At 37.0% G+C, this 11,852-nt stretch overlaps 1 protein-coding gene across 1 annotated transcript; it reads left to right on the top strand.

The window, feature by feature from the left end:
- The first annotated feature begins 3,180 nt into the window (after positions 1-3,180).
- On the top strand, positions 3,181-4,184 carry nanos1 (nanos homolog 1). Its single transcript, XM_016515248.1, has one exon. It carries the CDS (start codon positions 3,364-3,366, stop codon positions 4,063-4,065), a length of 702 nt encoding a protein of 233 aa, XP_016370734.1. The 5' UTR covers positions 3,181-3,363; the 3' UTR covers positions 4,066-4,184.
- The last annotated feature ends 7,668 nt before the right edge of the window (positions 4,185-11,852 follow it).

Here is an 11,852-nt window from a genome sequence, read left to right as displayed (position 1 = left end):
TTGTTTGCCAACCAAATACTGGTAATTTATTAAGAAATATTACACATTTCTCTCATCAATAACCTAATTTTGGGGTTTAATTTCTCCCAAAATGTAGTTATACATTAAGTATATATTTTTAACTAATGGCACTAGCTTCTAACATGGCAATTTATTAATATGTTGTGTATTTCTTTGTTTTTCCTTTTTTTAATCAATAATATATTCAGTTTATACACCTTATACCCATTTTGTAATAAAGGAATAAAAGCAAAAGCAAAGTTTATGACATCATTCTTAGTAAAATAACATTTTTTTCTAATGTGAAAACCTGTAATTTCATTAAGAATGATGTCATAAACTTTAATTTTGCTTTTAATTGTGATACTGTGATAAAAGAAAATCAACAAATGTGCTTTCCATAAAAAATAAATAAATAAAATAAAACAGCTTGCTACCTAATCTAGTTGTCTAATAAACCTTACATTGTATATTACGAATATTGTTTGCACTTTGTCGAATTGCTTTTATTCCTCTTGGACAAAGTGGTTCCCAAATGCATAAATGTAATGTAAATGTACAGTAAAATGAACCTGTACCTCAATAACAAAGAGGAGGACATGAAAACATACCGCACTGTAGGAATGACCTGGATACTTTCCTCAGTGAATGCTTCAATACACAGCTGTGCCATGTGCTCTCTTTCTGGCAGGGCCACAGTGTAAGTGTGTTTACTGTATTGTTCTTAGATCTTGTTATACAAGCTGCAGCACTCCGGAATACCTAATGACGTCATGCCTATTAGACGCTCCTCTGAGCTCACACAGACCCCCGGTGGTGAGACTGAGCTACTGCGTGTATCAGCTTTCTTGCCTTAAAGTAAGTTTCAACCTAATTGCAGGAGTACGTGAGCTGTGAACATAATTTCTTATCTCTTGTAGGCAAGCTCTAAATCAATCATTTAATATAACCACACTTAATTTATTACAGCGATGTTCTGTGACAGACACTCTAGGCTATTATTTATGTGCGCGGGGTGCAGAAATCAGCTGCTGTGCACCTGTGTCCCCAAATCATGGGGTCTTGAACAAAATACATAAAATGCAAATTAGCCTTTTGTTTACCCAAAGATGAGTTAATTTGGCGAGACGCTCATTACATGTCTTTCTGGCCAGTGTGGGTTTTGGAGCGAGTCAGATCCAGGACAGCTCATTGAGCCAAGAGCCTGTCGAATAATGACCCTCCACCATCGCAGCTTTTCACACAGAGTCAAGGCCACAGCAGGAGGAGCATAAAAGACCTGCAGGCTCCGAGCCAATTTACTGGCATCTGAGCTGCAGCCTTTTAGTTCTAAAAGACGCATAATCCTGAATCTCAGTCTAATTGCATTGGATGTACTGCAGGTCCCCATATCTTTAAACATCTCAAGGAACCATACTTAACATTAGAGTATCAGGTTAATAATTTATAACGACTACTAATCTTATGAAAACTGATTATAAAAAGACATTCAGTTGATAACCTTAAATGATGAAATTAAAATTCTGTCATCAGTTACTCACCTGTATGCTTTTTAATCCTATGCTGAACTAAAAGAAGATATTTTGAAGAATGTTCATAATCAAACAGTATAGGGTTCCCATTTGTATTTATTTACTTATTTATTATTATTATTATTATTATTATTATTATTATTGTTTTTATTTTTTTATTTTATTTTTGTCCACATAATGGAGTCAATAGGAACCAAAATGTTTAGCTACCAACATTCTTCAAAATATCTTCTTTTGTCATCCACACAAGAAAAAAAAAATCATATAGGTTTGGAACGTAATGAGGTTGGGCCATTTTTGGGTGGACTAATGTCTCAAAACATATTAAAATAATTTAAAGTAAAAATATCAATTATGGTAATACTTTACAGTAAGTTAATTTGTTGACATTAGCAACTACATTAGTTAACATGAACCAAAAATAAAAAAAAACCTTCTAAGTCATCTATTATTCTTAATTGTAATTACACAGTTTACTAATGCATTGTTAAAAATAAAAAGTGACATATGTTAATATTACTATTCAATGGACCTGATGAATTAACAATGAACAGTTGTATATTTACCTTCGAGTTTGAGTTTATTTGTGTAGCGCTTTTCACAATACATAGTTTCAAAGCAGCTTTACAGAAAAAAAAGAACATGATAATATCATTCAGTAACATGTTAATATCATTCAAATTGAACAAAAAAAAATGAAACGTCAAATGCTAATCAACTTTAAAATCAACTCCATGTCTCTGGCCTGCAGGTGCGCGCATGGCATGATTTCAAAGAACAAAGAGCCCATGTGCGCCCACGACCCTCTGTTTCTAATGACACATGTGTAATCTGATCACGTCACATAATCCTGAACACATACAAACTGCAGCTGCACTGTAAAGCCTAGGCAGTGCACACAAAGCCAAATATCTCACACCAAAGAAAGAAGCTACTGTGACTGTGAGATGACACTGGGGCTAGAGGAAATCCAATGTAATAATGTATCATCTAGACTGTGAATAGACTGCAATGGTCATTTTCCCTTCATATTTTGCTAGTGGAGCATTTGATAGTTGAACTAGCTGAATCTGCTCACATTATGCAGCCATGCTTTGAAACACTTTTACGTTTAAGAATAAAGTAGCTTTATTGGCATGTAAAAAAAAAGGAAAATAATAATTAAAAAATGCTTAATTTTGAAATATTTTCTTAATAAAATAATATGCAAAACCATTTTCCCCAACTCAATGTGTCAATAGTATTAAGTTATTTATGCAATATTTTAATATTTATTTAACGTTTTTGGAGTCATTGTTGAAAGTGCATGAAACCAGCATGTATACAAAGATTACTTTTCTAAATATCAAGAACTTGTAAGTTCTTCAAATTCGAAAACAAACGTGTTTTGAGTTATAAAAATCATATTGGACAGGATTCTTGTGTCATTGACCCTTAAAATTGGGAAAGAAAGGGAAAATATGTGATATACATTTATTTATAAAGCGTAATCTCTCAGTAACGAGCTCTTTTTGGTCTATTTTGCCATCACAGAGCAGTGCCTGGTGTCATTCCACTGCAGTGAACAATCGCTGGTCGTGCAGGAAGAAAACACGCTGTGGATCTGCTGCTCAGAAACTTGGTTTGAAAAAGAGCCCCGCCCATCCTCCTGCCTCTCCTGGAGCCTTATAACCAGACGACTGTTCTTCAGACGCACATATCCAAGAAACGCACTGGACTTGAGCACAGTTACGAGCCCGGAGAGCAGACAGAAAGCAACCTGACGGAATATAAACTGTTCCCATTTGTTTGTTTTCCTCCGAGAGAAGCATCTTGGTTGAGCGAAGAAGACATGGATTTTTTGAACCACAACTACTTGAGCGCGCGCACCTCCTACGATTACACCTTCAATTTTTGGAATGACTATCTCGGCCTCTCCACGCTGGTCACCAAGAACAACAAGCACAGCGTCCCCCAGAGTCCAAACTCCATCACGGAGTCCCTGAAAGCCACTCTGGGCTTGGACGACAGCCCTCCGTGCCCGTGCGTAATCGCGGCCGCGGGCGACGGCGACAGCGGAGGACACCTGGAATCCTGCTGCTGCCCCCCACCCGCCTCCGTCTCCATCCTGGACCTGAAAGAGCGCTTCTCCATCCTGAGCCCCTTCCAGAACCAGAACCAAGGCACGAGAGGGCTGCTGTCCTCCTCCCAGGAGCGGGAGATGGGCATCGGAGGGAGCTTCGCAGGATTCGATCTGTTCGGCGTGGAGAGAAAGATGAGGAAACCGGCCGCGCGCAATAAGCAGGAACCCAAGATCTGCGTCTTCTGTCGGAATAACGGCGCGCCGGAGGAGGTGTACGGCTCGCACGTCCTGAAAACCCCGGATGGGAGGGTGGTGTGCCCGATTCTGCGGGCGTACACGTGCCCCCTATGCAGTGCCAACGGGGACAACGCGCATACAATAAAATACTGCCCTCTCTCCAAAGACCAGCCTGCCCAGAGAGTGCTGAAGGGAGGCAGAGCTGTGGGTGGTAAGCGAGTGAAAATCTTCTAAAAGACTCCTATACTTACATGTATTGCACTGAACATTTTCTTTCAGATGACTGTTCTGATTGACTTGCTTTCCGAGTCTTAACTACTAGGCAAACAAATAAGATGATATCAATGTTTTGTGCATTTGCCCCTTTTTGCATTATGTACAAGAATAACCCCCCAAAACATCAAGAAAAAAAAAGGATGCAAACATATTGTGAATGTACAATTTGACACTTGCAGGACTGCACATTTCTGACAGTTATGTTTACCAAAGGAATTCAATTTTAATGAAGTAAGGAGCATAGATTTGCTGTATTGTAAATAATTACCGGGGAAAAAAAAGAAAAAGAATTAGTGATGTCTATTCAGTATTTTACCATTTAAAAGTGACTTCAGAGGGAACTACCTCACCAATTCTGATTGACTTGCTTTCCGAGTCTTAACTACTAGGCAAACAAATAAGATGATATCAATGTTTTGTTAAACGAAAAAAAAAACTCTTATATTTTTATAGATACTTTATTTCCATAGTTTATTGCATACTTTATTCATAAAAAGCTATTTTTTTTTCCTTTTCACGCATAGGTTTTAGATGTTTATTCACGATGCATAGTCACATTTTGTGTGAAATAAGATGTTATTTTTCTTTAAAATGGGAAACGTGAATGTTGGTACCAGAGGAGTTGCTCTCAAGTTCAACTCAAGTATTTTCTTTACTGTAAGCTAAGCTTGCACCTCGTTTTTGTCTTTAAACCAAAGTTTATTTTGCCATTAAGCGATTTTAAAGAATGTTCCACATGTCTTCATTTATGAACTTAAGTCCCATTCCGCTCTCTTCTGAAAGTCCACTCCGCAATTTCCTGACATTTGCGAGCACGGACGCGCAGAGCAACACAATAGAGTCTCTGTTGCGCGTTCATGTTGTCAGCATAACTTCATAATCGGCCAAATTATTTCCAACCCCACTGACAGAGCTGGGCATTTAACATCGCAGGGTCCATGTTACAGAAGTTTACAGTACTAATATTAAGTGAATTTCCAGCAGCTCCAGAAAGCAGTGTTGCACATTAGTGTGTAACATGAACGCTGTAATGTAAAGTGTGACCGCAGGCTATTCTTCTGAACCTCACCAATATTTTGTACTTACATGTAAAATGTCAACAGCAGTTTATTAATATAGTGTACCATTTATAACAAGGGTTTATAATAGTATTTTTGATCTTTGTATAACATAATTGTATTTTTTTTTTCAGTGCATTCTACAGATGAAAGTGAAATCCCAATAAGCTCTAAGCATTGTTTGCTTATAGGTGACAGCTGTACATAATATTAATAATAATGATGATAATTTCATGCATTTTAAATTGTTGTTCAATGTGACATTCTTGGTTCGTGAGAGAGAGACTGAGAATCAAATGTTGAAGACATCAGCCAATTTGCCACTTTTAACTGAGGTTTGTAATTAAATTAAAAGAGTAAAAAAAGACACACTGTTGAATTCTCTTATTTATATTTTGTCACAATTGCCCTGTATGCTGCTGTGCAGAAATTAAAGAGATGCATTCACTAGATAAATAAACAGCTTATGAAATGGTTCAACTGGTGCTTTCATGTTGTCATCCCTGCGGATTGTGTTTAGCAGGCTCATGTGAGCCTGTGTCATTGTTACAATCAGGGTCTTTGTGAATCCCACCGCATTCCCATCACCACTCAAAGCCTCTCTTCACCTACACAGGCCTTTCCTCCCTAAATGTAACAAAAATGGAAAGCAAAGGAAAGGACAATAAAGGAGAAGCTTCTGTGATTATTTTAAAAACCCATGAAATGAGAACTGGCTTTTTGAATAATCTAATGCTAATGTATGCCTAAAGGCTGGAATATAATGTAAGACTTTTAAAATATTAACAGATTGTAATCCACTCGCCGACTTTGTAAATGGTTGCCAGAAAGCTGGGCATCATACACTAAATGACTGAGGACCACAGACTACCAGACTTTCAAGTCATTCCGAACACAACAAACTCATACAGAAACATGCGCCTCATTGCTAGGAGGCGCATGACAAATGAAAACATTATGTGGTCTAAAATCGGCTCAAAATATCAAACGTTTGATATCCTCTCACTAACTGAAATCATAGTCTGAAGCTAAAAAATCAGAGTCTTTGCCCATAGACTGCCCTGAATCTGCAGAATGGCTCTGATGTTCGGCAAATAGCATCAGCTTCTCCAGACTATAATCTGGGGTAAAAGTCGTGTAGTCTATTCCAGCCTTAAATAAGTTTACAATTTACAGTTTTTCTCTTTCACTAAAACAGACCAAAAATATTGATGACTATTCTGCCACTACACAGATTTTTGTCCAATCAGATGCTCTCTTGAATATCAGTGTCCCTACCACTAATAAAACCTGCAACCGATTGACAATATAAACTAGCAATTCATGATTTTTTTTAAGAAATGTAAAATATTTCTCAACTTTATGATTCAATACAGAAAAAGGAAATACATCCACACATGACAGAAAAGCCATTTCATGTACTTCCAGAAAAGTCACTGGGGCGGAACACTTTCAAAATGTACTAAAATGTACCATTGATATACCAATATGCACCCTTTAGGGGTAAATAAGGAACAGAGGAATCATCCCAGTTTTTTTTTTTTTGAGAGTGTGGGTTTTTTAGAACACTGATAACAGAGAGGTCTCTAATTTTATAATCACAAAAGCACCTGACTTATGTCACCCGTGAGAGTGATGTCATCACACAACTTCTGATCCTCTCAGAAAGGGCCTCTCTATCCTGTAAACAGGCCTGTCCTCATCTTTCCTTCCATCCCTCTCCCTTCTTCCCCTTTCTCATCTCATTCAGACACACACACACACACACACACAGCTGAGACACTTCATTAAAAATGGATAAATACAAAGTGCAATAGGGATTTATATTACAGCAGACAGTTGTAGAGAAGCCCGGTGGGTATGGTAGGTATCTCTCTCTCACACACACACACACACACACACACACATGAACGTCTGGATAACAGCTTTTATTCCCCTGTTACTGCAGCCCATTTTCAATGCAGCAGGAGGATTTTCATAATTAAGTTAGTTCCACCATTTATACTGAGAGTCTCATATGATTTTAGCCAGAACAATGGAGAAGGAAATATGTTTTTTATTACAACAGAGCCTTGAACTTGTTCCCCTTTAATTTCTCTTCTAGACACTTATGGATTAATGGAAGGTTTTGCACTTATGTAATGTTTTTAATCTACTCCGTGTGTGTTTTTTGAGACCAGAGACCACATACCGATCATCTTAGTCAAAGTGGCATTTGAACATCATTTAAATTATTAGACTCTATTAAACTTTCTTGATCTGGGAAAGAGTTTAATTGGAATAAATGAATGGAGAACTCTAATTTCACCAGAAGATTATGATATTTTGATAAAAAAATTATGAGGGCAAAAGAAAATGTAAAAATGAAACATATGCATGGATAAATCGTTCACAATGAGATTAATAACATGCATTTAGAAAATAGTTTTCATACCAAATTTAACAAAACCAATTTGTTAGGTTGTAACAAACAAACAAATAACAATATTTATTTGTTATAACCCCCCCCCCCACACACACACACACACACACACACACAAAAATCACATTGACATCAGTTGGTTAACCGTAATTGCAAAGAAATGGCTGAAGTTACATTTGTTCTGAGAAAAGCACCAGAAGCATTTGTTATCTAATGCAAAGACATTCATGCATTTTTAATTGCGGCTACATAAAAAGTCTCCAAATGCCTTTTGGATCCATTGTAACTCTCACATTCAGTATTTCAGAATACAAAGTAGTCTAACAGATGGGACGGTATCTATCACAGCAGTGTGAATACAGGACCCTCAACCCATAGTACAGTAAAAGGGAAGTGACCCCATTCACAAGGAACAACTCTGAAAAAGTGAGGTGTATTTCATACAAAACCAGCTTTGACAGGACCTCCTAACCTGGTGGACGTGCAAGCGGTTATACATGGTAATCAGGGGTGCAACCTCTGTACTAACCAGGTCTGTCTGCATGGTATCCGGCCCTGCTTGAGCGTCCTGGGCTCTCTTAGACTTGGCTGCAAGCCAGCCAGATGCACTCTGCCCTAATACTGCACTGCTGTCTCCCGTCAAACGGAAACTTCCAGGACTTTTGAACAGAATGGAAACATATGCCGAGATCACATGATCACACTCGCTTTTGAGGCCTACAGCGGCTGCATATATGTGGCCGAATGTTTTGCTTCAGAATTTGTTGGGTGGGTGTATTTGGTTTTAAAGCTCAATTCGAGCCCATTTCTAGGGCACAGGGGTTAACTAGACTTCCTCTGCTTTTCTCTGAGATTAAAACACAAAGCTGTCATAACCTATTTCAGCAGCCACTGAGCTGACGTGTTTTGCTATACCACAATAACAGGAATTCTTCTTCAGGAGGAAAGGTCTGCGGTCTTTAAGCCAGAATGCTTTAACTTGAACTCTTAAGTAACTAAAATGAGTTTTCCTCTCTGTGGCCACCAAATGATTTCCCATGAGTCTTCATTTCACTCTGCGGTCGCAAATACACAACAAATGAGGCGACCTGTGATCCACGGAGCCAAAGACTCTACACGCTTCTACAACTTTCAAAATCATTCTGTTTTGTGTTGTAGTTTTTCCAAAAAGTTGTCAACACACAGCGATGACAATGTGATTACTTCTGGAAGGTTATGTAACTAACCAGTCAAGCAGATTTAGCATGTACCTGTGATTTACATTCATTGTGTTGTGTGTTGCATGGGTCCCCTCTAATTCAGAGGGCTGCCTGCTGGCTGATGGGGCGAAGGCATAGAAGGAAAGAAGAAAAATAAGTAAAATTAAGACATGAGAGTAAATTATTTTTTAATAATGTTTTTGAAAGATGTCTCTTATGCTCACTAAGGCATTCGGCCAAACACAACACACCTCGCTTTTTCAGACCGATGAGTTTTGTAAAAATCGACGCGTTTCAAAAAGGCGGGGCATAGAGGAGAAACAATAATGTACAGTATGTGGAAAATAATGTGTTTTTTTACCTTTAAACCGCATAAACACATTTCATTACACCAAATACACAAAATAATGTTCTTTTTAGCAGCATCATATGACCCCTTTAATCAAATATACATTTGATTAAATAAAATGAGAAATATTGTGAAATATTATCATAATTTAAAATACATATTTTCTATTTTAATATATTTAAAATGTAATTTATTCCTTTGATGGCAAAGCTACATTTTCAGCAGCCATTTCTCCAGTATTCAGTGACATGATTCTTCTTATTATTGTTATCGATGTTGGAAACAGTTGTGCTGATTAACATTTTTGCAGTAACCATGATACTTTTTTCAGGATGATGAACAAAAACTTGAAAAGAACAGCATGCATTTGAAACAGAAATATTTTGTAACATTATAAATTACTTTACTGTAATTTCAAAGTGTCCTTCCTGAATAAAAGTGATCATTTCAAATTAAAATCTATTTACTTATCTACAGTAACTAGTCTAATCTTTCAGCAAGACTGTTGTACTGCTTTAGTCCTGTAGGGGGCAGTTATTAGAATCAGCACACTGGCAAGTAAAAATCCTTTAGAAACAGCTTTTGGAATTGTAGGGAAAAGGTCAAATATATAATATATAATGATTTAAAATATATAACTTCAGTTTTAGGCAGTCAATAAAGAGGAATCAAGGGAATAGATGGGATGGATTTGGAGATCAATAAAGAGGAATCAAGGGAATAAGATGGGATAGATTTGGAGATCACAAGCTCATGCGTGTGTGTGTGTGTGTGTGTGTGTGTGTGTGTGTGTACCATAGTAAACTCTTCCCTTCATGTAGCTCTGCTTTTGATTCCAATCAGCTGTGGCCTGCCATGAGATCAGAGGAATCAGTGGTAAATACATATTCCTGCTTTGATGTTTGGCTACAAAAAGGTCCGACTCGAACACGTTGTTCCAGAGCAATCAGATGCTTTCCAGGTTCATTATCAAACAGAAAGCCTAAATATCACACTACCGCCCATCAGATGCACTAATGACACTTGGCAGAGCAAGAACGACTGTGTATCTGGTTTCTATTTGTGTCCCTCCCTCTAGATTTATCATCCAGCAGGCAAAAATCATAAATCTTATTACTAGAAAAAGTAAGTACTTTTTCTCAAAAATTCACAGGATTCAAGTTCATGTCACAAACAGACATGCCTGTAATACGGTTAGGAGTTTGTTCAAATCACGAACCCTACTGTATGTTCAATAGTTATAGTGCTTAGAAACTATAAATTGTCACTATTTATTTACAATATAACTAATAACGTTCTTATGTAACTTGTGTTAATGAAGAGCTCAACTCAATGTTTTGATTCTCTCTCACTGTGCAGATGCTTAAAGCAATATTTGAGTTCAGTACAAGTTAAACAATTTAATTCAGTTAATTAACACTTGTCCTTCCTTTTCTGTAAAAAAAAAAAATTATAAAAAAAAAAAAAATCTTTAGAGTTACAGAGTTACAGTGAGACACTTACAATGGAAGTCAATGGGGTCAATCCCATTCCAAAAATAAATAAATAGAAAAATAATTAAACAAACAAACCGTTAAAATACTCACAGTTTCAACAAAATAGCCACACGATGTAATTAATTATCATCTTGAAAAAAAATCACTTAACCTTTTCTGTGTAAAATTATATCAAATTTTAATACACAGTTTTAACATACTGGGTACTGGAATGTTCCCACTGAGCGAACTTGAGCTGCGATCCCATGTGGTTGTGGTTTGGGCTCTGGGTTGATCGCTGAGGATGGAGGAAATTACTGCAGCTTCCTGCAATATGGTGCCACCAGGTACACTGAACACACACACACACACGCACAGTAATAAATATAGTTTATATGTAAGTTAAACAAAGTCTTCAAGTAGAGCACACAAACCACACACACGCATTCAGCATAACTGTACAGAACAGCCTTGAAAACACACACAAACAGAAGCACACAGTGCGGAAACACACACTTCCCACATAATTGTACCCTATGCAGGCTGCAAGAGAACAACACATGCACTGATATACACGCAAAAATGTCTTTCTTCTTGTGCCTTCAGTAAAACTAACACACACACACTTTTTTTTTGGATTTGTAAAGGTATATGGTAATTGGTTTTATATTGTACTATACTGTTCTTAGTCTGGGTAAAATAATTTGCATGGATAAATTTACATTAATGTTCTCAGCGGACACCTTCTTACCAAAGCCGCTTACAATAAAATGCACAAAGCATGTTAACTACCTAGTCACACAACAGAAATCTGAGAATACAGAAAGCATAATAAGACAGGCCTTAAATGGCAATGAGAGGTCTATTACAACCTCAGATTCCTAACGTCAAACTGATGACCATCCAGTTTTTCACTAAATAAATATGCAGCCAGTATGAAGTGCATGAATAGAATCACATATATAAATTTACAAGTAGATTCATACCGTTTTACAGATTATCAGTCTTGCAGTTGACTTGGGTTTTTAGAAAAGCCTGCACATGGATTCAAAAATGGAGCTCTCCTGCCCTCTAGTGTTACTTATTGGGTAAAAAAAAAAAAATACATACATACAGCGAAGACCACACTGAAAATCTGGGATTTAATTCATAAACATTGAAGTAAACAAAGTTTTGAGATTTAAAAAAATCCAAAATAAATGAAAGCGATGAGGTAAAATTATATATATATATATATATATA

Source organism: Sinocyclocheilus rhinocerous, unplaced genomic scaffold (genome assembly GCF_001515625.1).
Source record: "Sinocyclocheilus rhinocerous isolate Xijiao unplaced genomic scaffold, SAMN03320098_v1.1 scaffold297, whole genome shotgun sequence".
Lineage (NCBI taxonomy): Eukaryota > Metazoa > Chordata > Actinopteri > Cypriniformes > Cyprinidae > Sinocyclocheilus > Sinocyclocheilus rhinocerous.
Note: the sequence above shows the minus strand (reverse complement) of the source record. Positions and strands in the feature narration are given on the sequence as shown.